Source organism: Rhynchophorus ferrugineus, unplaced genomic scaffold, assembly GCF_030347505.1.
Source record: "Rhynchophorus ferrugineus isolate W39M unplaced genomic scaffold, kcgeb_rfMv2 rfM5, whole genome shotgun sequence".
Classification (NCBI taxonomy): Eukaryota; Metazoa; Arthropoda; class Insecta; order Coleoptera; family Curculionidae; genus Rhynchophorus; species Rhynchophorus ferrugineus.
In genome coordinates this window covers 27,835,426-27,863,141 of record NW_027472584.1, presented here as the reverse complement: position 1 = coordinate 27,863,141, position 27,716 = coordinate 27,835,426, and the positions used below count along the sequence as shown (strand labels likewise).

The 27,716-nt window shown below is 29.1% G+C and overlaps 2 protein-coding genes across 3 annotated transcripts in view; one reads left to right on the top strand and one right to left on the bottom strand.

Annotated features, from left to right (window-relative positions):
- The window catches only part of LOC143197137 (uncharacterized), a 103,321-nt gene extending 77,539 nt beyond the window's left edge, over positions 1-25,782 (top strand). Inside the window, exons 4-8 of one of the 2 annotated variants that reach the window (XM_076405341.1) lie at positions 1,893-2,042; positions 11,811-11,954; positions 20,197-20,427; positions 22,769-22,953; positions 24,132-25,782. In XM_076405341.1, coding sequence (XP_076261456.1) covers positions 1,893-2,042; positions 11,811-11,954; positions 20,197-20,427; positions 22,769-22,953; positions 24,132-24,365 — 944 coding nt within the window. In that variant the 3' untranslated portion in view covers positions 24,366-25,782. The remainder of the gene's footprint in view (positions 1-1,892; positions 2,043-11,810; positions 11,955-20,196; positions 20,428-22,768; positions 22,954-24,131) is intronic. The other variant, XM_076405342.1, reaches the window with a different exon arrangement.
- Positions 25,783-25,855: 73 nt separating this feature from the next.
- LOC143197129 (solute carrier family 41 member 1) lies at positions 25,856-27,684 on the bottom strand. Its single transcript, XM_076405319.1, has 2 exons — positions 27,419-27,684; positions 25,856-27,360 (listed from the first exon to the last, which is right to left on the bottom strand). Exons 1-2 carry the CDS (start codon positions 27,497-27,499, stop codon positions 26,017-26,019), a joined length of 1,425 nt encoding a protein of 474 aa, XP_076261434.1. The 5' UTR covers positions 27,500-27,684; the 3' UTR covers positions 25,856-26,016.
- Between the last annotated feature and the right edge of the window lie 32 nt (positions 27,685-27,716).

Genomic DNA, 27,716 nt, shown 5'->3' with positions numbered 1-27,716 from the left:
GTCAAATAAAACAAACTCCCCCCTATTAGATTTCCAAATTGATCAATTGTGGAACATGATTTTCTTACGCCACTTGCATACTTAACAGCCATTTCCGAATCGATATTAATAAATTCGTTAATAAAAAATGTTTAGCGCGTGCCATTCTCTTTTATATCTAAGCGAACTAATTTTGAAGGTCCCATTTTTTGTAAACCAATGTAGGTATATTTAAGTTTATTATATCAACAAACTATTTTGAACTGCAGGTCTATGTTACTACTTATGAAACCTAAAAACAAACCCTCACGCTTTTCTAATGATTTAACTTGTTCATTATAAATTTTAGTTATAATAATATATAATATAACAAATAATATATAATAATATAATAAATAATTTTCAACAGAATAAAACCTAACAGAAACTTCTTGAATGTAAACAACTTTTTTTATTAATTATATCTTGCATTAGATATGCCTAGTAAAATGTTAATTTACAAATTAATGTATTACTACTATTCTGTTGTACTTGCGTTAAGACACAAGCAAGGCGAGTACCGGATTAATTCACCAATATGTACTTCCCAAAACTAAAATAAAACTAAACTATTTAAGCTAAAGTTAAAGTGTCCCATTTATATGAAAAGCTGATGGTCGGATGGAACAAGGTCTGGAGAGTACGGCGGGTGTGATAATACATCCTATTCAAGCGCTTTCAACGCTTCCTTGACCATTGCTGCTTTATGATACTATGCATTATAATGTTGTAGAATCATTTTACCGCTTTGTTCGGGCATATTCTGAATGTCTCTCAATTAATGCATAGTTCATATTGATCATTTGTTGTCGGTGACGATTACTATTAACTATCTCGTCGAGTTTCAACAGTTCATAACCACTCTGGTTCCACCAAACACAGAACATTGTCTTAGGATCAATACGATTTGGACTTGAATTCGATCCGCCGGCTTCTTCAGATGATCACCACGATTTTTTGCGCTCAGAGTTTTCAGAATAAATCCGCTTTTCATTACCCGTCACTAGCATTTCAAGTCAAGAAGCAGTTCACAGATGATTTTTCGATTTTCCATTATGCCTGTCATTCGATTGATGTAACATCCTTCTAATATTTTCCATTATTACTACTATTCTGTTGTACTTGCGTTAAGACACAAGCAAGGCGAGTACCGGATTAATTCACCAATATGTACTTCCCAAAACTAAAATAAAACTAAACTATTTAAGCTAAAGTTAAAGTGTCCCACGTGTTAAGTGTGTTAAAGTATATCTTTTGAATATTTTCCATTGTTCATAATCGGTCTCTAATCATATTTTGAGTCACATTTAACGCTTCGGACAATTGTTTTTAGTTTGGGTTGAGTCTTCATCCAATAACGATAATAGTTTCGCATCTTCACACTGTCGTTTTTGTCTTGCATATCAAAATTACCACTTTTAAATTTTGAAACTACGCCTTAGATGTATTTAGGGTTAGAGCATGTTCATCGTTGTACCAGCAAACGATGACTTTCACCGATTTCCAGTAGAATAAAATGATATATGTGTCAAATCATAACATTGCATACTTAAGCCTAGCTACATCTGTTAGAAAAAACGGTAATAACTTTCCGGTACACCTGGAATATTGTACCAATTTCACAGCTAAAAAAGTTTGCAAAAATATTTATCAGAAATCTATATTAAATCTATCGAAATTAATTCACAGCCAACTATACTTAAAAGTTATTATATATTATATTGAATATGTGACTCTGTATGACCCTTGTAAATCTCTTTTATACGAAACAGCAAATTTAATGCCTGACAATTACCTATTTTAAAATTGAAATCGATAAAATTCAATTTCCATCAATCTTCAGATAAAAATTCCCATTAAATGTAAATTTTCAGATGAGTTTCGTAGCAAAGTGGCCTGTGAGAATGAACGAATTCAGCTGAAGTGCAATCCAAACTCCAGAGTGGCTGTATATAGTGCCAGTTATGGAAGGACACAATATGAGAGCATACAATGTCCTCAGCCGCAAGGTGTTCCCGAAGAATGTAAGTATTTTTCAATTTTCAACAATTTATTTGTAAACAGCCAGACAATATATATAGTTCTCCTTTATCAACGGCACAACGAACAAGAACATCAAAATAAGCTTCGCGCATTTCCTTCAAAATACAAAAAAACAACTAACAAAAGAACAATCAATTTTTTTTAGTTAAAAAATGTTGTGAGATCAGCTAGTGAAATGAAACCATAATATTGACTATAGAGTAAAAATAAACGCAAAAAGTTTCATCTAAAGTTCACATATTAAAGTATCGTTAAATCTTTCAAATGCCTACACTTTTTAAATGACATTTTTAATGGGATGGCACTTATCAAATTATTGTGTACTTAACCCATATCAGTGAACCCTTTCTATTCGAATTTGGCGGTCTCAATTGGCGTACGACCTCAATGCCCTCAAAAAAATAAATTACAAACCTCCCTCTGACACTTTATATTATTCTTTAAAATAGTTAATAATTAATCATCCACTGTTAATGTTCGAACCAAAAAATAACTCAGTTACAAAATGAAATAATAACACAAGATATAAATTTAGATATTCGTAGAATGTTATATACGGGGGTATGTTAAAAAATACGTACATAAAGGTACAGTAATAAAATCTACTTTAAAATGCAGCTTAGAGAGATTGTCATAATTATTTTTCTTTCTATGTTAGCAAAACTCTCCTTTATATCCTTCCAGAGTTCAAAAAAACTTTACTGTCCATACTGTATCTGACGAGTTGAAATCAATTAATTTGATATAAATAAGATATTGCTGATTGGATATATTAATTAACACTAAATATATGAAAGATTAATCACAAATACAGTGTATTATAATTTAAATTTGTATTATTAGTATAACATAATATTCAGTTATATGATCACCATTTTATTTTAAAAGTTATGTAAACATGCAAAGTTTGAGATAGTGAGCCACAACCCAGGAAAACGACATCAAGTATTGTCGAAAGTTAGAAAAACTGTTAATTAACTCTTTCAAAAAATAAAACTCACTGAAATTATGCTAAACAAAATAATTTTCTAAAATAACTCCTATGTTTTTATACAACTATCCCTAAATAATTAAGTAAAAGTTAAATAAATTTTTGGTTTATGCAACGGTTTTTTTCTTAAAGTGTGATAAAGATTATCTTTTCTGCCTTATTGTCCTTCTTAAAACAACATCATAAGAGAAAAAGGTATCTATATTTTTTTGTTATTAGACCATGACTTAACTTTTTTTATATATTTTAAAGTCTCCTTTTACCAACTATGGGTTTATCTGGACTTGGCCTAAAGTTTAACGTGGGCTCCGAACCACGGTCCTCAGCATTAAGCCTACCGACTGGCGAGTGAGCAACTTTAGAAATCATCCCAGAAGACATCCGGTCTTACCCAGCCTGGTTACTGGTGTGACTGGGATCATTTTCGTTGTCGGATGATTTTACACTCTTGCCTAGAACATTCACAAATATTAAACAATTACAAACATAAATTTACGACCATGCCCCAGCAGGATTCGAACCCACGGCTATCGCAACAATAGGAGGACCGTCCCATCTGCTGGCCGACTTAACTTTTACATAGTTGATAGAATTATTTTATGAAAATAGTGAATTTGTATAGAAATACTGCACGCAGTGTCTGGGTCAGTACACTGGATGCGACGGAATTTTTCATTTGAGCTGCAACAGTATGATGTTGACATCAACGAGATGATGACTTTTTGTATGTTATTCGGTGTTGCTAGCCTTTTTTATAAGGAGATGACGTTCAATTAATGTCGATATCCCATCGTATATAAAGGACTGGAGATAGTAGTACTTATATCCCAATAAATTACGTGTCATTGCACCCTCGTATTTGGACGAAATGCTTGAATAGGCTTAGTGAGATCTGCCAAAATAATAAAGTTGTCATTCTAATAAGTTTTTGAAGACTGCCTTGTTTATATTTACTGTGAAACAGTGAGTATTTGAAACATTTCTGCTCTGTGCCAAATTCTCGCTTGTTAGAACTTGTAAATTATTCAAGGAGCCCACCCAGAACAGAAAAGAACCATTTCGCTTTGAAGTAAAAACTATTTTTGCAATGCGTCCGTAGCGAAGACAAAATAAACTTCGGAATATTTTATTTTAGACGATTTCCACAACTGCAAACTTTTTCAGGACGAGAAATTTTAAAGTCATATTAACAAACTTAACTTTATAAACTTTTTTTTCTTAATAACTTCCAGAAGAATTCAAATCGTATCGTACCGCAGGTGGAAATTATTTTTCCGTTATATGTTCGAAAACTTAACAAAAAAATCTCTTTTTTTTTCTTTTCTCTTTCATCTGAATAATTAAATTAAGCCGGGAACAGTCCAGAAAATGGAACAAAAATTGAAACATTTTTAAAACTGGACAGTACAATTTGTCGGTGAGATGAAAGAAGGACGAAGAGATGATCTTGATGTAGATATAATAATATTTTCTACAATATATATATTAATCTGCCAAGCCAAAACATTTTTAGAAAGATTATTGTGTTCATTCACCATTTTATTGAAATACTTTTCTCACAAGTTCCAGAAGTTACTATATTGATAATTCAAAATAAACTAACATAAAAATTGTTTTAAACAACTGAAATAATGTCTATGTTTATTTCCTTTGTAGTCCCACAACATTGAAATATTTTAAAAGAAGTTCTCTAAAAAATAATTTCTTGCAATAATTTCTCAAAAACAGCTATCTATATACAAAATTTGATGGTTTTATCGTTTATACCACTATTTTACTAACTTACTATGAGAGTTTGAAAGTATTTTGAGATATAATGAATCAGGAAAAATTGCGATTTTTGATCATTTTCACACTTTTCTAAATAACTATAGTTTAAATGAAGATACATTGTTGAAAATATAGACCCTTACATAAAATTTGATGCTGAATATGATGGTGGACATATTGTTACATGATTTTCAGTATTTTAGAAGATATTAGTATAATGAATTTTTAGCTGAAAATTTTTAAAAACGTATTTCTTCCAATAGTTCAAAAACAGTTATTTATATGCAAGAACTGATGGTTTTATCGTTTTTCCCACTATTTTATTGACTTACTATGAGAATCTTAGATGATACTGAGATCTAACATTTTTTTGCACTTTTTCCATATATATACTCAGGAAAAATTGCGATTTTTGGTCATTTTCAGACTTTTCTAAATAACTATAATTTAAATAAAGATACATTGTTGAAAATATGGACTCTTACATAAAATTTGATGCTGAATATGATGGTGGACTTATTGTTACATGATTTTCAGTATTTTAGAAGATATTAGTATAATGAATTTTTAGCTGAAAATTTTAAAAACGTATTTCTTCCAATAGTTCAAAAACAGTTATTTATATGCAAAAACTGATGGTTTTATCGTTTTTCCCACTATTTTATTGACTTACTGTGAGAATCTTAGATGATACTGAGATCTAACATTTTTTTGCACTTTTTCCATATATATACTCAGGAAAAATTGCGATTTTTGGTCATTTTCAGACTTTTCTAAATAACTATAATTTAAATAAAGATACATTGTTGAAAATATGGACTCTTACATAAAATTTGATGCTGAATATAATGGTGCACTTACTTTTACATGATTTTCAGTATTTCAGAAGATATGAGTATAATGAATTTTTAGCTGAAAATTTTTAAAAACGTATTTCTTCCAATAGTTCAAAAACAGTTATCTATATGCAAAAACTGATGGTTTTTTCTTTTTTTTCCCACTATATTATTGACTTACTGTAAGGATTTTAGATGATTCTGAGACCTAACATTTTTTTGCACTTTTTCCATATATATACTCAGGAAAAATTGCGATTTTTGGTCATTTTCAGACTTTTCTAAATAACTATAATTTAAATAAAGATACATTGTTGAAAATATGGACTCTTACATAAAATTTGATGCTGAATATGATGGTGGACTTATTGTTACATGATTTTCAGTATTTTAGAAGATATTAGTATAATGAATTTTTAGCTGAAAATTTTTAAAAACGTATTTCTTCCAATAGTTCAAAAACAGTTATTTATATGCAAAAACTGATGGTTTTATCGTTTTTCCCACTATTTTATTGACTTACTGTAAGAATCTTAGATGATTCTGAGATCTAAAATTTTTTTGTACTTTTTCCATATATATACTCAGAAAAAATTGCGATTTTTGGTCATTTTCAGGCTTTTCTAAATAACTATAGTTTAAAAATTAATAATTTAATACATTGTTGAAAATATGGACTCTTAGTGAGCTTGCTTTTGTGTGATATTCACTATTACAATATACACTTACGAAAAATTGCGATAAGAGTAGCAGAAATTACTATATTTATTAAAATGCACAGACATATATTAAACATTTTGGATAATGTTTATGTTTGGTTCTTTGTAATCCTACAACAATAAAACATTTTGCAAGAATATTCGATTACTAATTTAAAAAAAAATTGATGAAATACAATGATAATATATAAAATTATATCGAGAAAAACCTCGAAAAGTAATTTCGCAAGTTAAATTCGTTTCTAAATCTAAAAACATATATATTATTTGAAATACAAAAATCAAAACAACAATATACTTTCTCCGAACAAGAAATTTTAAACTTATATTAAGGAAGGCAACTTCGAAAACTTATTCCTTTAATAACTTTTGCCAGAAGAATTCAAATCATATCAAACCAAAGGTGAAAATTATGCTCCCTTTGTAGAATTCTGATTAAATTCCGTCTTGGGATTTTTGCTTCGGTAATAATCGATACGAGCAAAATAACGGCCGTACAATTTTGATTTCGCCCATTTTTATTTTCTATATTTTTGGTTTATAATAAAAATTGGATTGTACATCGCTCATATAGCATACATACTGACTTAATTACTTTCTAATTAAGATATTACATACACATGATAGTACAGTTTGACTGTAAAACATTTGAAAAACGAAGAAAGGAAGATGGTTGCCAAGGAATGCCAATCATATTCCCAGATTACTGTGGCAGCATTATAGGAGATGTAAGAGGGTTAAAACTTGATTTTTTTAACTAGAAACGGAATAGACTGAAAGATAATAGACTAATATTGACGTATTATTATTATATCAATCGTACTTCAGAAATAAAACTGAAAATTGAACATCTCTTGAGAAATCACTGAACGTAACGTCAGTTGATCATATTTCTTCTTCATTAAAGGCCATTTCCTTTAGTTTAGCGATTAAAATACGTCGCCAGCAATCTGTAATGATGTCCCACGATGGGTTTTTCAGTTTAAACTGCCAATTTCGGATTCTTTAAGTCTTGAAGCTATCCAGGAGGCATAATTTCGATTTAAGTCATCGTGAAGTATACACTGTTCGCATCCAGCTTACTCACCAGACATAGCGCTTCTTGATTACCACTTGTTGATATCGATACAGCATTGGATTGCTGCGAACTTCCGACAGGTTATCTCCATATTACCAGAGAGATGCAGAAATATTGTAGAAAATAATGAAAAATAATTTGATTAATATGTATTACAGCAATATTTCTCAATAAATACTTTTATAAAGTGAAAAATGATAAGAATTTATATCTAATAGCTCAATGGGATTTCTTTGTCTCAAAACAGATAATTTGGCTTGTAAATTATCATTTTGAATTAAAATGATCTTTATGTGATTTTATATATTTCGAATACTATTTACCACTAAACATTCCATACAATAAATATTGTTTTTAAAATAGTGGTATTAATAAATTATGTTGCTCTTGAGGGTGCATTGTCTTAAAACTGACGAAAAAGGAAGCAGAAATGGTATACTCCCCAAAGAACAAAGATATCCTGAGAGTTAGCTTAAATCATCTGTGATACATAGAGACTATCTAAATGTTTTATCTTATATTGCGTTTATACAACTACAGAATTACTAAATTCTAATTAACAAGAGAAACAACTATGGCTTTAAATTTCACTAGAGGAGACGAATTATATGTAATGTATGTTCTTCGACTTTACCAGGATAATTCTATTAAAACACAAAATCAGGAAACATTTATAATAAAACCTTCAGGCATTTGGAATAAAATTGATATATATGCCAATGACAGTATGGAATAAAAATATGGATATTACCAATCGATTTAGCAAACAAAACTGGCTTCATCAAGCCCGAATAATTATAAAACGGATCGTATATAAAAAATGTTTAAATATTGGCTGAAAAAAGGGCATATTACTATGAAGCCTGATGAGTATTTCAATGGAAAAAAGGCAATTTTCGCTCAACAGTTTCAAGGGCCTAATTGATTTTATACTTTGTTTTAATAAATGGAAGTGGATAAAACTTCAGAGAGAAAATTCCATAGAGATTTTGTTTACCTTGAATATCCTGGTGTGAAAGTCTGTCAGAGAACTGGCTAAAATATCGTACATTGGTTGGGAAACTATTTGAAAACTATTCGTAGGTTCTGCTCGATCAGATAGTTCCTGCCTAATGGATTCCACTGGGCCAGGGGAAAGTAACTCATCACTTAGTGAAAAAATTATTTGAAATTCGCTTGATGCTACAGTTAACCTAAATATTTTTCATCAAATAGTTTAAACGCTTAAAAAAGCGATTATTTGGTCGATATAAAACTTTTATTTACCAATATGGCTTAAACAAAGAGACATTGTTGAACATATTACAAATTTGTTTACAGAAAGATATCGTTTCTCTCACCACCGTATTGACTTACTATGAGAGATTGAAACAATTCTGACATCTAAACGTTTTTTGCATTTTTTCCAAACTCGGATCATTTTCAGACTTTTCTTAATAACTACAGTTTAAATAAAGATACATTGTTAAAAATATTGATACTTACATAAAATTTGATGCTGAATATGATAGTGGACTTATTTTTACATGATTTTCAGTATTTTAGAAGATATGAGCATAATGAATTTTTAGCTGAAAATTATTAAAAACGTATTTCTTCCAATAGTTCAAAAACAGTTATCTATATGCAAAAACTGATGGTTTTATCGTTTTTCCCACTATTTTATTGACTTACTGTAAGAATCTTAGATGATTCTGAGATCTAACATTTTTTTGCACTTTTTCCATATATATACTCACGAAAAATTGCGATTTTTGGTCATTTTCAGACTTTTCTTAATAACTACAGTTTAAATAAAGATACATTGTTAAAAATATTGACACTGACATAAAATTTGATGCTGAATATGATGGTGGACTTATTTTTACATGATTTTCAGTATTTTAGAAGATATGAGCATAATGAATTTTTAGCTGAAAATTATTAAAAACGTATTTCTTTCAATAGTTCAAAAACAGTTATCCATATGCAGAAACTGATGGTTTTATCGTTTTTCCCACTATTTTATTAACTTTCTGTAAGAATCTTAGATGATTCTGAATTCTAACATTTTTTTGCACTTTTTCCATATATATACTCAGGAAAAATTGCGATTTTAGGTCATTTTCAGACTTTTCTTAATAACTACAGTTTAAATAAAGATACATTGTTAAAAATATTGGTACTTACATAAAATATGATGCTGAATATGATGGTGGACTTATTTTTACATGATTTTCAGTATTTTAGAAGATATGAGCATAATGAATTTTTAGCTGAAAATTATTAAAAACGTATTTCTTCCAATAGTTCAAAAACAGTTATCCATATGCAAAAACTGATGGTTTTATCGTTTTTCCCACTATTTTATTGACTTTCTGTAAGAATCTTAGATGATTCTGAATTCTAACATTTTTTTGCACTTTTTCCATATATATACTCAGGAAAAATTGCGATTTTAGGTCATTTTCAGACTTTTCTTAATAACTACAGTTTAAATAAAGATACATTGTTAAAAATATTGGTACTTACATAAAATATGATGCTGAATATGATGGTGGACTTATTTTTACATGATTTTCAGTATTTTAGAAGATATGAGCATAATGAATTTTTAGCTGAAAATTATTAAAAACGTATTTCTTTCAATAGTTCAAAAACAGTTATCCATATGCAAAAACTGATGGTTTTATCGTTTTTCCCACTATTTTATTGACTTTCTGTAAGAGTTTTAGATGATTCTGAGATCTAACATATTTTGCACTTTTTCCATATATATACTCAAGGAAAATGTGCGATTTTTGGCAATTTTTTGACCTTTCTTATATAAAATGAAATACTAAATGTGATGGTAAATTTGCTTTTACATAATTTTATATGATATGAGCAAAAGTATTCTTTCGCTATACAAAACTGTCAAGAAATGTCATACACACATTGTCATTTTATTGTCTTAATACGAGAATTTGAAATAATTCTGAGACCTAAAATTTTTTCCCCTTTGTCCGAAAAAAAATCAATTTCAGCCTTTTCTTTATTAAAACTAGAGTTAACTATAGTAACATATAACTATGATTACAAATAAATAGTTTTTTCATGAGAGAATAAGTAAATCTATTTGTCAGATTTACTTCCTTCTGGTTTTCAATCATAAAATAGACATAAAAAAATTATGGATAATAAATTTTGCAGTTTAACATAATTTTTTACAAAAAAATCACACACACTATTAACCTGGATGTGTGTCTCCTTCAACTAACAAAAATAAAAATAGAATTCGTTTTTATGCCAGTGTAATTTGCGAAGTTTTTACTTGCTGACTTGCATTATCCTTAAACTCTGATTATGTTCGAGCAAGAACATTTTCTAGACGATCTTCTTCACTGATAAGAATTCTCGTTATCATTACACTGTACTTAAGGGCACAATCGTAGCATTTTTTAACCTTATAGGATTTTGTTTAATAACCTCAGACCCTTAAGTTGCTTTTAACGACTCTACTAGATAGTATTTTAACACGCAAAAATTATACGACCAATCAGCGGGAAACAGTTACAAATTATGTCTTCTAGAATAAAATACACTCATATATTTAGTTCTTTAAGTTACGACCATTTTATCATCAAAATTAATTGTGATATCGGTCTTATAAGAAATTTTAATCAATATTGGAAAATATCGTAACTATATTTATGTCAAAACACTTAAATTTGGTTTATTTCTTATTTTTACTTGCTTGCTATATATTTTGCGCCATCTGTGGCTAAAAATGCGAAGTATCATTAATATATATATATATATATATATATTATTCCCTATAAATAAATACAATTCATGCAATCTGACAACATTGCGAGCTAAAATATAGACTTAGCGCTAACTCGTTAAATCGTTAGCGTATCCGTTTGCTTTAAACTTCCTCAAATATACGATTTATTATTTTTTGCGACAATTTTTTGTTCTTTTTCGCCACTCAACACTCAATGATTCATCGATGAATTCACTATAAAACTTTGACACTAAATGACAGTCAACATGTTAATTTATTCCATAAAATGTTTATTTCCTATAAATAAATACAATTCATACAATCTGGCAATATTGCGAGATAAAATATAAACTTAACGCCACCTTGTTAAATGGATACCGTAGCCGCTTGCCTAAAACTTCCTGAAAATACGATTTATGATTTTTTGCAGCAGTTTTTATCCTTTTTCACCACTCAATGCTCAATGATCCATCGATGAATTTATTAAAAAAACCTTGACATTAATGCACAGCCAACGTGTCAATTTATTCCATGAAATTGTTATTATTCAACTTGTCCGAACTATACGTAAAACATTTGAATAATGATGGGATATTTTGTTTTGCAGCTTGCTTGGCAAGTTATGCCACCGAAACTGTTATGCAGCTCTGTCATGGAAAACGAAGTTGTGACCTGGCCGCAGATATCAGCACTTTTGGCAGTCCATGTAAACCTCAATCCCGAATGTATCTAAAAGTAGTTTATACTTGCGGTAAGTCTAAATAACATTCACATTCAAATTATGTTTGCGTATTCGTCCAGGAAAAGTCGGAAAATCATAGAACGATAAGTTCCTGAAGAGTTGACCTGATTTCCCTCAAAAATATGATCCATTTTTGTCGGAAATTGAAATTTAAAATAGTTATTCTACACATAGATTGCATCATTTTACCATATGTATACGTAGTTGATGTTTTATCCGTACAAAGGGGATCGATACCAGCGGAAAATCCTTTCCACAATAAAATGCATCAAAACTTATTTATCTATCTTAATTTTCCTTTCATTTGCGATCATTCGTAGTTGTATACGTAGATTGCTGCTTTTGCAATCTACCGATTCGGATACTTTAAACGGATTATGTTTGGAAATCGTATCGTAAACTTTAACCAGCAATTTTGTTAGGAATTATTTAAAATGTGTTTTTATTACAAGGTCATATCAACATATTTATAATTTGTTCATCGTTTTAATATTGTCCTTGATAGAAAAACGTATTTTACCGTGAAAATTTTTTTCCTTGCAGTTTATTTTGTAACAAAATATTTTGCATTACGTATTCCAAATACATGGGAGATAGTATTTTGTAAGTTGTATTTTATATTTTAAATACACAACTTAAAAAGAATTTTATATTTCATATTTCAAATACATGCGAGATAGCATTTTGTAAGTTGTATTTTATATTTCAAATACACGACTTCAAAATATTTTGTATTTCGTATTTCAAAAACATGGGAGATAGTATTTTGTAAGTTGTATTTTATATTTCAAATACACAACTTAAAAAGTATTTTATATTTCATATTTCAAATACATGCGAGATAGCATTTTGTAGGTTGTATTTTTTATTTTAAATACACGACTTCAAAATATTTTGTATTTCGTATTTCAAATACATGGGAGATAGTATTTTGTAAGTTGTATTTTATATTTTAAATACACAACTTAAAAAGAATTTTATATTTCATATTTCAAATACATGCGAGATAGCATTTTGTAAGTTGTATTTTATATTTCAAATACACGACTTCAAAATATTTTGTATTTCGTATTTCAAATACATGGGAGATAGTATTTTGTAAGTTGTATTTTATATTTCAAATACACAACTTAAAAAGAATTTTATATTTCATATTTCAAATACATGCGAGATAGCATTTTGTAAGTTGTATTTTATATTTCAAATACACGACTTCAAAATATTTTGTATTTCGTATTTCAAATACATGGGAGATAGTATTTTGTAAGTTGTATTTTATATTTCAAATACACGACTTCAAAATATTTTGTATTTCGTATTTCAAAAACATGGGAGATAGTATTTTGTAAGTTGTATTTTATATTTCAAATACACAACTTAAAAAGTATTTTATATCTCATATTTCAAATACATGCGAGATAGCATTTTGTAAGTTATATTTTATATTTCAAATACACAACTTAAAAAAATAGTTTGTGTTTCGTATTTCAAATACATGGGAGATAGTATTTTGTAAGTTGTATTTTATATTTCAAATACACAACTTAAAAAAATAGTTTGTATTTCATATTTCACATACATGGGAGATAGTATTTTGTAAGTTGTATTTTATATTTCAAATACACAACTTAAAAAGTATTTTATATTTCATATTTCAAATACATGCGAGATAGCATTTTTTAAGTTGTATTTTATGTTTCAAATACACAACAACAAAAAAATAGATTGTATTTCGTATTTCAAATACATGCGAGATAGTATTTTGTAATTTGTATTTTAATTAAAGCAAAAGATGTATTCTGCACAGCTCTGATTTGCTGAAGCGAGATTTTTTAATAAAATATTTTAGGCAGCTATTATTATGCTATTCAGATTTCTGATACACTATATATGAAGATGTTTATAAGCCCCTAGGCAAATTCTCTTAAAATACTGGCAGCCATAAATTAATATTTGCATCTGCCCTTTACTAAACATAAATGGCAGTCTTCCCGGCAAATATTGGTATAATTATATTTGAATATGAATTTACAAAGTTAGTTATCATAAGCCATAGCATCCATATTGTTTTCGACATATTGATTTTTGCATTTAGACCAACGTTAATTATTGTTACTCTGTTTGGCTTCACGTACAAACTAGAAACTTCCATTTGTGCCGTTCATTTGTCAACTATGTATATGAAATGTTTCTCTCGATATATTCTATTTAATAAATATATTGATTAAGAATATAACGTACAAAGAATATTTATTCAATAAGTATCGAGTTTGTTTTCTCCATAAATATTACCGATAAAAACAATACCGTTTCCCAAACTGGAAACATTCATTAATAAAATATATTTAATTAATAAATCCCCTCCAAAAAGGAGATAATTAAAACGTCTTTTACAAAAGGAGGAATATTACGAAATATTCCCTCACTCATCTTATGGTTTAAAATAATATAAATTCGGGGAAAAAGATCACTTATTTTATACCTAAATAATTTCCTATTTTTTCACCCCAATGAATTGATATACTAACGTATAAATACAAATTAAAAATCAATAAATCTTGTTCATTATGATACATGTCAGTTTTCTTGTAACTAAACTATATTAACACAAGTATTATTCTACACTGTTTTTAATAATAAATAAGAAAATAGGCAACACGTTAATGTCACAGAACTAAATATTTACGAGGGAAATTTCATTTAAATTGAAAATGTATGAGAAATCAATAGAGCAGCAGAAAGGCAAACATTGTTTTTTGACGAGCATCCTTTAATAAGACGTCTTTAATTAATAAATCCCTTTTATCAACAAGATAATTAAAACAGTCCTGGCGAAAAGAATAGTATTTCTCGGTTTTCACTGAAAAGAAAAAATGAAATAAACAGAGGGGATCAATACTGGTCATGTTTAATATGATTTATCTAGAATATTTGCCTTACTATTTTATATCAACTTGTCAATAAGAATGTATCTATGACTATTAACGTTGTGTCGACTGGATGATGGTCCGTTTGACCTCTAACATCTTATAAACACGCAAAAAATTAAATGGATAGTAACTGAATAACTTCCAAAACGTTGACGTAACTATAAACCATCAATAAACAAAATAAAATATTTACCAAGGCTGAAAAATTCCATCCCCCATATTCCCGGTTTTTTTCTCTGGAATCTATCAAGCCGTAGTAATCTCCAAGTAAGCAAAATCGAGCAGATCCATCACACTCAATGGTAATATGGCAATTCCCCTTTTCGAAGCACCACAGCATGCCAATGAATCTACTGTAGTAAGTAGCATAGATATCTAGTTCAACGCAAATTCTAAATCAATAACGATTCCCTTTTGTTCGATAATCTTCATATTAATTTTTATCCGATGGAACATATTGTCCTTTTTACTAAAAAAAGACTAAAAAACAAGTATTGGCTTTTGACTAGGTTAATAAATTTATTTCATTTCAAGTAAAAATAATATTACTAGAAATATTTTAATTAAGCCCTAAATGATTCTATTATATAAATATTACGTCTGATACTTTAAACTAAAGGCAAAAAAACATCAGACTCAGTAATTACAATTAAATGCTAAAAAGCAACGGTACATTTTACTTGGAAATGTTTTATAAGAAATCAATAAAACAAGGGCAAAGAAAAACAGTGCCTTTTGGCAAAGCGAAAATTAAAATCCTCAATTAATAAAGCATCCTTAATTAATTGTTTATTTTTATTACAAAAAACAACGGACTTAACACACGAAATGTCATCATTTATTATACGTCCTTGGTTTTGAATGAGGCCAGTTCGAATATTAAGTCAATTTTTTGTTCTAAATCGTATTAAAATTGTATATTGTCACGTATGGGAAGGGTGGGTCGATATTGGCAACATGTGACGGCTATGTTTTTTTTTCTGGCGACATCTATTTAACCTGTTCAGTAAAGTAACTGCTTGGTGTAGATTTTAAATCGGTATTCCCACCACCATACTATGGCGAGAAGCCCGCGCCAAAAGTTTGACAAAAAAAATTATATCATCATGTAAAATACAGATCAATATAATATTGTCTAATTTAATCCCGCAACATCATAGAGAGATTATACCTTTGCCTGATCTTATATCGTATTTTTATTCTTCAGGAGTGAACCAGTTCTTAGGGGATTATTCAGTTAATTCCCAATCTGAAAAACCCTCGAAAATTATCCGAAATTCGTCGAATAAAACGATTTAGAGCTAGACGTAAGTATTATTCACAGGAAAAGAAAATAAACCAAAACCTTAAGTAAATACGGCGAAAAAATATCCAGAGAAATTTGATCGTTACCCAAAAGAATAAATCATGATTTATTCAAATCTGATTTTTTTTAATTCCGTCTTTCTTTTACTATGATTCATATGAATATATGTGTGACATACGTTATTTTTTAGCGCTTCCATTTTCCGATACAACAAAAATGATATAAAATAAAAATATTCGAGACCTCCACTGAGGAAAATTTGATTACCTTTGAAAAAGTTGACTTTTATTTTTCGCCAGAAAAATTCTAATAAAACTGAGAAGAATATGATAGTTGCCGTAAAATAGGAACGAGACTGTAAAAAGGTATTGCCATGAAAAGAATCAAGTGTTTGCTTTTAATAATTCCGTTAAAAATAATTTGATTTAAATTTATAAGTAACAAAGACAAGCGGACAAGTAAAGAATACTATATAGTTTGTGGTTTAAATGAAGTATGACGAATTTCTCTGTGAAACACGCTCATTAATTTGTAGTTTACAACGTTAATAAATGATGTGAAAGGTTAAAATACAATTTATTAATGAACTAAGCGTGTCTTGTATTCGCATAATATATACAAGGTGCTATCAAGAAAAAAATTCTTACATGATGTTCCATCGACAATTTTTTATGTTATTTACTTTTAAATAGAACCCAGACAGTAAAACAATATACGAGTTAAGAGTCCTAAAATATATAGTAATTACATTTATATTATATTTGAAGCAGTTCGAATAAAAGTTCATGTAGATTCAACAGAAAAATATTTTATTGCATTTGAACAATTTTTAGTTTTATTAAAGTTAAAATACAATTTATTAATAAACTAAGCGTGTCGTGTATTCGCATAATATATACAAGGTGCTATCAAGAAAAACATTTTTTACATGATGTTCCATCAACCAATTTTTTTTGTGTTATTTACTTTTAAATAGAACCCAAATAGTAAAACATAATAAAAGAAGAGTCACAAGTCCTAAAATATATAGTAATTACATTTATATTATATTTGAAGCAGTTCGAATAAAAGGTCATGTAGATTCAACAGAAAAATATTTTATTGCATTTGAACAATTTTTAGTTTTATTTAAGTTAAAATACAATTTATTAATAAACTAAGCGTGTCTTGTATTCGCATAATATATACAAGGTGTTATCAAGAAAAACATTTTTTACATGATGTTCCATCGACCAATTTTTTTTGTGTTATTTACTTTTAAATAGAACCCAAATAGTAAAACATAATAAAAGAAGAGTCACAAGTCCTAAAATATATAGTAATTACATTTATATTATATTTGAAGCAGTTCGAATAAAAGTTCATGCAGATTCAACAGAAAAATATTTTATTGCATTTGAACAATTTTTAGTTTTATTTAAGTTAAAATACAATTTATTAATAAACTAAGCGTGTCTTGTATTCGCATAATATATACAAGGTGTTATCAAGAAAAACATTTTTTACATGATGTTCCATCGACCAATTTTTTTTGTGTTATTTACTTTTAAATAGAACCCAAATAGTAAAACATAATAAAATAAGAGTCACAAGTCCTAAAATATATAGTAATTACACTTATATTATATTTGAATCAGTTCGAATAAAAGTTCATGTAGATTCAATAGAAAAATATTTTATTGCGTTTGAAAAATTTTTAGTTTTATTTCTCCAGGAAATTTTAATAAAACCGAAAAAGAATACGGCAGCTGTTGTAAAATAGAAACGATGCTATAAAACCCGAGTACTATAAACAGAATCAAGTGTTTGCTTTCAAACATTTAGCGCGATAGTTTAATTAAAAGTTACAAGTTATAAGTGTTACTCGCAATTGCTCCATAATTAATCCAGTCTTACCGTGTTGACATACAATTTTTTTATATACATGTTCGGCAAAACTTATTTGGGAAACTCCTTTATCTGTCTAGACTGAAAGCCTTTAAAACAACTCGATGTTTTAGGAGAGCAAAGCAATAAATCTCTCATATTTCAGAAAGTTGCGTTTAATTTTATGAAAGTTCACGCCCTTTCTGTAGCATCGAACAGATCCCACCCTGTCCAATGAAATCTGACTTTAAAATTTTTCCTAATTGTAATGCGTTCTTTAAGACAACAGCAAGAGACACCAAGAGCCATTCCCAAATCGATAAATTTGTTATCACACTTTCTCATTTATTATTTTACGAAGCTAATTAAATACGTTATTTAAAATATTTTGTTTTTATTTAACCTAACTTAACTTATATAACACTCTATAAAAATTAACTGTTTTCCATTTAGTATCATCGAGTTATTTGGTTATTTGACGTTTTATTTGAAGAAATTTGTTGTAGAAGCCCAACAAATACTTTTAGAAGCTTATGATGATGCTGCCACGTCATATTTCAATTATCAGTCTTGATTTCAACGATTTAAAAGTCGTAATATGATATCTATCAAAAAGATGGACTAAAATTAGTTAAAAAGAAAAAGAAAACCCAACTCAAACTCTCCAAAAGCTTTCAGACAGCTTATCAGTTGATGAATCAACTGTTTCCAGATCCAAAAAGTTATTACACATGCGCTACTAATGCCGGCTCAACGAATTGAACTACATATTGTTGCAAAAAGTATTAGCAACTTAACACTCGACGTTACGTTGCAAGAACTGTGAAAGATACCGGGTTGCAACTCGAATAGGAAATTCTGCCGCACCCAGCGTACTCCCCAGACATAGCGCCGTGTGATCTGGCTGACGCACGGTTCTAAATGTTGAAGAAGTCCTAAAATGAACCTATAATTGGATCACTGCCCAAGCAACATCATTATTATGACACGGTTGATGTTGACGTTGTTGACGGATGTGTTTTTGGGGATGTTGCCAGAAAGGTTGTAGAAAGTTAGGAAAAATATTTTGATTAATATATATTATAAATGAAAAACTATCAGTATACATACAAACATCTAATACGTCATATATTTCCAACATTTATCCATGTGATTATTATTTATTTTTATTATTAAAAATACCATTAGTGCATTTTACTCCCACATTTTCAAAAAAAGTAATAGGGCTGTAATAGAGTTATTTCCTGTCGTTAAAAAGAGAGCATTATTTTTTTGTCAAAAAAACTGAACGGCAATAATTAAACACCTTTCATGAATTCGAATAAGCTTATGATTGTACTAATCACGAATACTATGGCAGTCATTGTAACTGTAATAGGTTTATTCGGGCTTTAAAATATCGCTATAGTTACTAGTAATAATCTAGATCGTTAGATGCCACCACAGTTGATACTCCAGAGAATAATTAAATGACGTATGATTGCTTTTTAGGGCCGTCAGAATGTATTTGTTTGTTATCCAAATTTATTTGTATTTATATCAAAAATACTTGAACGTATTTTAACAGAATGTATATAAAAAGATTTGGAAAAGAATTTGAATTTGAACGACCATCATATTATCCAGACATTTTTTCATACGATTTATTGCTGGTTTAATAGTGAAGAAAACGTTTTGGAATTTTAACAGTAAAAAAAATAATGAAAAAATTTTGTTAATGATGTTATTCTTTTAGAATTCATATTAGAAAAGTTTATTTGTTGAAAAAAATGTATTTTTAGTTTACGAGCATTATGTATAAAGATGGTGGAATCTCCTTTTATATGAAAATTGACCTTGTACCGAAATAGTCTATCTGAAAATTCGAAAACAGTTCAGATACAAAGAAAAGAAATGGCTTTTTTCGCCGCTGAATTATAAAAGAAGATCAATGAATGACAAAAAAAAAGTATAAATGTTTACGAATGAGGAATGTCAGCACATATTGGCCGTCCAATATAAAGCGCAATTTAGCAAAAATCGCTTAATTCTCCCATCCTGACTCTAATATCACAGAGGAACGAACGAAATAAATCTTAGGCGACCCTAAACAGTAGTAAAAGAATATTCGAAGAGGGCCTTTGTAATCAATAGCCCTAAATTTTTTCAGTGCCAAGGCGTGTTCTCAAAGACCAATATGAAGGGCCGCTCGAAGAGGATGAACTAGACCAAAGCCCAAACGAGGATACCGACGAATTCGACACTTACGATACAGAAAACGAACATATTAGAGAATCCGCAGCCTCCCCACCAGTACCCAATCTCGACGACACCTCTAGAGATAATTTTACAAAAGAAGCAGGCCTAACGCCGGAAACTAACTCGACTGAATTGCACTTTGGTAAGTTTCCTCACAAACCCCTTTTCTTTACTTCACTTCGCCTTTTAATATTTCATTGGCTTAAGACTTGAATTATATTCAGCTGGGCTTTTACCTTATATATTCATAAATTTTATACTTTTTTCTTTTCTCCGGAACACTCATTCGTTTTAAAAATTTACATTCGTTACACGTCGTTCTAGAAATACCAATCTTCTGGATTAACAAATATTTAATTATACAATTTTCTCTATGTGATTCTTTGGTTGCATATTATAAAATACAATCTTACAAAAAAAAATTCTCAAAATTTCTTATAGCATAATAGAAACAACATATTTATTATTAATTGCATTTTTATAATATAACATACCAAAATATATTTTAAAAATGCATTTATATTATTTTTATCTTAACGATTCATTTATATACATATTTGGTTTAAAATTAATTTATTTAAACATTGGGAATGTTTGGTTGCATATAAACAAAAAGTCAAAAAGGTAAATACAATAGTTGTCCAGAAAAGTTTTTATTTACCCGAATTCGAATTGAAAGGTGTTTTTTTGCTTACATAAAAAGTGTGATTTTATACAGGGATTGTCCAAAATTGATATATTCCCCAATTGGGAAAATCTAAAACGATAAATGGATATACCATTCGGTATACTCTGGCTTTTAATTCTTTGTTGTTTTTCGATTTATGTGATCTGCCATTCGATAATGTTTGATATACCGTATTGGAAATAACAAACAAGACTAAGTGATATATGGTTTGTCCAGTAAATATTTTACATCAGTTATAATCCTTCATATTCTGTTTATGATAAAAATAGTTACAAATACCATAAAAATATATTTTCGTCAACCCGTATGTCCAGCAATAATAATTTAAAAAATAAATATTTGTGGAGTCAATCTATATTGAAATATACGATTTTTTTAGATCGATAGAACTTTCATTGGTCACTTGTTATCCAACGGATATTGAAAACCATCTTATTTTGATATTTATGTTTAGTAAGCATTGACAAATTATTATGGAAAGATTGATTGTTATAAAATTCTATTTCCTGAATTATTAATTGAATATAAATTAAATAGACGTAATTTATATCATTTTTATATAAATCAACTCTCTCTTTACATTATATTCGAGGGTTTTACACACCCTATACAATTGGCACGCTATAAACAGAACCATATATACATAATTGGGTAAACATTCGTAATCTGTATATGATAACATCATAATGAAAATCATACATTCTCCTTTATAGACAAGTGTTGAGCTGTAAGTTCTGACTATAGTGTTATTGCCACTCTGTTACCCTTTTATTGCATTGGGATCTATAAACTTTCTAATTATAAGTTAGTCAAACACGCAACGCAACCAAATATAGAAATGACTAATTTTAATTAACTTAAGTGAAATAGATCAGATTTGCTTTGAGGGTAACAAGGAAAAAACTCTGTTATATTACAAATTTAACCGCAAGATAATCAATTACGTAATATAATCATAAATTATGGTTCAATAAAGGAAAATGTATAAGAAATAATTGAGATTTTGATATAATACATTGACAAAGAGCAATTTATTACCCTTAGAATTTTCTGCCAGGCATAATTTAATTTAATAAATTTGTCGATCGTGAAACAACATATTGCTTTTAAAAATATTGTGTTAACATTTTTTTTAGTGCAATCGATTTATTTGCTTCGTATTTTTTATTATTAGTACGGAATTATTCGCAAATATTATTAATAGGTGTTGCTTCCGTTTGATTGTTTGTTTGGTTTAAATTACGATACAATACTTGATACACTATTAATTAACGTTCAAATTTTATGTCTGACGTAACTGATTCCCCAAGCTTGCGGTTTTAATTTTGTAATCAACACGACCAAAGCAACTGTTTACATATGTAAGAGGGATTTTGACAACCCCAAAAGTGGTTCAGGCCGTCGTTGAACAACTTTCGTTGTTTATTGTATACTCATTAACTATTTTGACCGTCCTTGAATAAGGTAGCAAACACGAAACATCGTACTCCAGTTAGGGTAACCAGAAAACATTTTTATTTAGATTATTACACAAAATCAATATTTTTGTAGATGGTTTCGCATGATTAGATTTCTTGTACTGTAAGAAGGTTCATTCAATGCTCCTAATTTCTTATAATATTCTAAACATCCGTAAAAAAATGCGTAAACAATTTTTATCCTACCCACCTTATTCTCCAGACATTTCCCCCTTTGAAAAAAGTTTCACGGGGCTTGTACGCTAACCGAAAGATGATAATGGACAGAAAGGGTTATATTCATTAGTGAATAGTCTCTAAATGAATCTTTTTTTCAGAAATTCAAAAACGTACAATCATTTACATCTGCATAAGCGTAGCTGTAGTCCTGTTGATTGTCGTTGGGTTTCTGCTTGGCCGATTATTCCTGAATCGTCGACGAAATCAAAAAGAAGAAAAATTCTACGCTACAAGTATATCAGATCACACACTCGCCAACGGATTCACGGATGACATTAGTGAGGTTTGTAAACGTGATAGTTGACCATCCATAGTTGAAATGCATTAGTCATAGAAGAATATTTATAATAGTTGAGTTTGTTGGGTTGCATATGTTCCTACACAGAAAATTAATTTATATTTGATCAATGAAGTCTAATAAAACAAACTAGATTAAAACAGATTAAATAAAAGCAAATAAGTAAATAAATAAATATACACACAGTGATGAATATACCTGCTCATAACTTTTCAGGCAACGCGTAAATCTACTACCAATATTTCATCTTCAATCTTACCGTTGGTTTTTGTTTTTACCTTACCTCTATCTCCGCCTAAATTAAATACCTTGAGCGAAGAATTTCCCGCTTTCCTGTCGAAACGAGAAAATACAAATAGCATATTCACAAAACAATATAGCGCGCGAAAATCCCTCAGAACGAAGGTTTCTAATCGGATATGGAAAGTTTAAGATCCCACCTCACACCTAGATTGAAGTAAAATTAATATATCTTCGCGGTATAATCGCAAAACAAACGGTAAATTGATTTTTCTAACATTCTATTTTATTCATATATCCAATTAATAAAAAATGCGTAGGTAAATGATGAAAAACATCTTTAATTGAACCTTACTTGTATCTATAATTTCTCGGTAAATACATATCCAAACAATAATATGATAAAAATTAATTCCTAGTCTTGATAATCGCTCTATCACGATACAGTAAGTCAATATTTCACTGTTACACTGTTTAATTTTCGATATACCCGGGAAATTATTTTAAAATTTCCATATTTATTAGCATATTTCAATTTTGCACAGACGTTATACACAATAATGTAATAATATGTTTATTTCTGGTCATATTTTATGTATAATAACAGTTTATGTGATACAAAAACAATGAAAACGTTTAACATTTAGTTATGACTTGGTAATCAGTTCCTCCATTAAAAAAAATCCATGTATGTACGTAAATATTTATATAATTTCATGTATATCTTAAATCATCATAAAACATTTAGGAATTTTACTATATAAACTGTTAAAAGTATTTAGATAAATCGAATAAAAAATATTATTTCGTTCTGGACAAAAATGAATATTAAAAACCTTAAATTATCACCACTATGCAACAGCAAAATCTTTATTACACAACTTTATACCAAAATAATTAAATAAAGCTTATTTATTTTCTAGGTTGATGCGGATATTGATCTTCAAACGACATTACCTATCTCAATACCATCGGTAACCGTCCATCCAGTACCAATGGGTACTATAACTGAAGTAGTTCGATATCCACAATGTCCGGAATATCTACATATGCATTCCCATACCTTCCGGGGCCCTCCCGGCCCAATCCTAGACACTCAAGTTATACCAACACGAGGCATGAAAGATGCCGGTACTAGCCAGTACTATTATGGATGACAAGAGTTTGCGGGGAACGATAGCCTTCCCCGATCGGTACAAAATCAGAAAGAGGAGAAAAGAAGTAGCACTTTTGGTTGTCAAGAACAGCGTACTTATTGTTTTTGAAAAATCACAAAGCAAAAAAAAAACATACAGGGTTATCATTAGTGTATTTCAATACGATATGATTTTATTTCCGTAAGTATTCTCAAGCCCTTTTTATTGTAAAATAATATTAAAGACGTAAATAGAAGTATTTCAAAATACAATGTAAATAAGGTGAGAATGACAAGACTTTGGAGTCGTGTGTAAAATATTTGTAAGTCTGTAAGTACTTTAAACAATAAGTAGCTGAAAATGGTGCAAAACATATAACGTATATTCAATAGAAAACGATTTCTTATCTACACCATTTTTCTCGCGTATTAATACTTTATCAAGGTTTAAGCGAACATTACAAAGTATGCAAAATCCTTGAAACAGTTCTGCCCTAATTAACTAAGGTTTGACTAAGGACATTGTTAAGATAATAACAAGTTCATATTTATGTAAATATATAACAATGTTTGTGAACCCCTTTTACCAAATGAATCACTTTTTAAATAGTACGACTTATTAAATAGTTCATTTAGTCAAAATGTCTTGGTCAATTGGTGCTGTATTATATTCCTATCAGTGTCAATGAAATAAAAACGATTATATTTACATTTCAATGAATTTTGTAAATTCCACAGGAATTTTAATTTATTGGGAAAGCTCTTTGAAACCGAATTGTTTGTATAGTTAGTGTATTTATCACACATTTAAAACAGCAAAAGGGGGACTTTATTCTATTGATACAATCGAAAGCCAACTGTCGTTTGTTAAAATTAGAACTAAAAATAGAAACTATTTTTGGTTCTAAATACATTCGCATTCATTTATTTATTAGCCTTTTGTTTAGGTATTCAATTAAAATTTCGGTTTTACTATTTTATTTATTCTACTATGATGATAAGCAGAAGTGACTGAAAATAAATGAAGGAAAAAAGAAATTTTATTGGTTAATTATTTTAAAAACTAATTGAGTAATGATGTACATGACTAAATGAAAATGAATAATATACTACATCAGGTTTCATTCATTTCTGTCATCATTGTAAAAAACTGCAACACTATAATACTATTTGTTTTGTAAATTATGGAAATTGTATATCAATGTAGACGATATATGTAGCCGATAAAAAATCTATTAATAACCAGTTATCAAAATTTTATATTTTAACTTTATCATCAAATGTACTTTACGTGATATATTTAACAGTTATCAATTGTATTATATTTATAAAGACACTTAAAGAATATTACAGAAAATAAGATATTTTCTAGTGGCTTTAATTGTTTTTATATATTAACGTTATACCATCATATTTTAAATAAATGTTCATTATTTTAATAACTGTGTATTATTTGAGAAGGTTATGATGCAACTGGACGCATATTTTACGATATGAAAGAAAAACAACAAGTTATATTTGATAGTTTTTAATATATTTCATTAAAAAATTAAAGGAATATAATGTTTATTTAATCAGTTTAAAAAATTATGATATGATAGAAATAAATTTTGATATATATATGTACATGGTATAATTTATTTAAAAACTGATTGTTTTCAAACATAATAGTACTAATCTCCAACATCACTATCTCTATCACCAACAAGATAAAGGAATTGAAAAGCTATCCCAAGAAGCATTGTTCCTAGTAAATCACCTAATGCTGTTAAGTATGGAATAGCTGAATTATCTGGATCAACACCAGATCTCCACATGCTCAGTGTAAGGACTTGAGCAATATAAAGCAATAAAAATACTTGTAACAATGCAGCTGTTAAGTATACAACCATAAAAATAACTGTGAAAGATGTATGGCCAGCTTGTAGGTAACTGATTGTATAAGAAAATATCAAATGTCCTGGTATGACCATAAGCATAAGCATTTTGGCTGTTGCTGTATGACTGGTTTTCTCATTGTCACAAAAAGCTGAACAGGGACTTATGCACACTTGCATTGTCTCTGGGAGATCCCCAGGTTCACCTTGACTATGTAGTTCTGTTGATATACGACTGGCCTGAACAGCAACCAAGTTGCCACCAACTCCATTTATAACTAATTGAAATACTGCAACTCCTTTAAATTGGGAAACTGTAAAATCTAAAATAAGCCCACCAGCACTACTTATGACCATGGCTGAAATGACTGGACTCCATCCAGTAAATAACACTTCCCTTGTGTATTTATTTTGACTAGCTATATAGGCCCATAAGGGAACTAAACCTATACCTAATACTATTAAAGTAGGTGTTAGCCAAGGGTGGCTATCAAGAGTTCTATAAAATAATGAAGCAAAATAAGATAAAACAGCGAGAGTGGTAAGATCACCAAGACTGGCTGCTATTGGTGTAGCAACATTATCTGGATTAATATTAAAGTGGCGTGAAAATATTATTACCCCCACCATCACCAATCCAAGAACAAAACTGGCTGCAAATGCAGTCACTATACTACTAGCACTCAAAAGAAGAGCGTGCTGAATATTTACAACTCCTCTAGGAATCCAACCAAATACTACTGCAGCTAATGAGGCAAGAAAACCAACAACAATAGCTTGGCACAAAATTAAAGCAATATTACCTACAATCAAGCTTGTTTTTTGTTTTTTACTATCTAAATGACCCAAATTTGCATGTGTAGATAGTCTGGAGGCTAAAGTCATTTCCAAATTTCCTTTTAAACCTAATAGAGCTGGCACTAGTATATAAACCTCTGATACACTTTGATATACTGGCCAATGTTGTACCTTATCTAAAACTAAACTTGCCGCAACCATTCCAAAACCAGCCAAGAGGAATGGTATAAACATTTGTATTGCAGTTACCCATACTGATTCTTTTTCTAATAGAACTACATCATCTTTGGTTGAACCTTTATTTAGTAAAATGGAAGTATCAGTTGTATATTCACCATCCTCCTATAATAGAAATAGATATGATACTATGTAAAACTATAAAAATATATAATAATCTTACAATTTCATGTTCGTTTCCAAACATCGTGGATTGTTTATCGTATTCTTTAAAAAATTTTCTTCTTTTTACTGAGATATCCATTATGATTTGTAACGTTATTATCTTGTATAATCAACATTGCGAAATCTCTATATACATAAGTACACACAAGAACAATCTTCTGCACACTGTCATGCTTTGAAACTTTTAACACGTAGAGATAATAATCAAATATAAGTCGCAAGCAGCCGAAACTCCAGCGTCACTTTGGTTAGAATAAAACTGTAAACGTCAAACGAAATTTCAAATTTTGACGTCC

What these genes read in the sequence shown, in the direction of transcription:
- LOC143197129 (XM_076405319.1), bottom strand. Translation starts at nt 27,499, where the DNA reads ATGGATATCTCAGTAAAAAGAAGAAAATTTTTTAAAGAATACGATAAA. An exon ending in TTGGAAACGAACATGAAATT is followed by an intron (nt 27,361 to 27,418) that starts GTAAGATTATTA and finishes TTTCTATTATAG; the next exon opens with GAGGATGGTGAATATACAAC.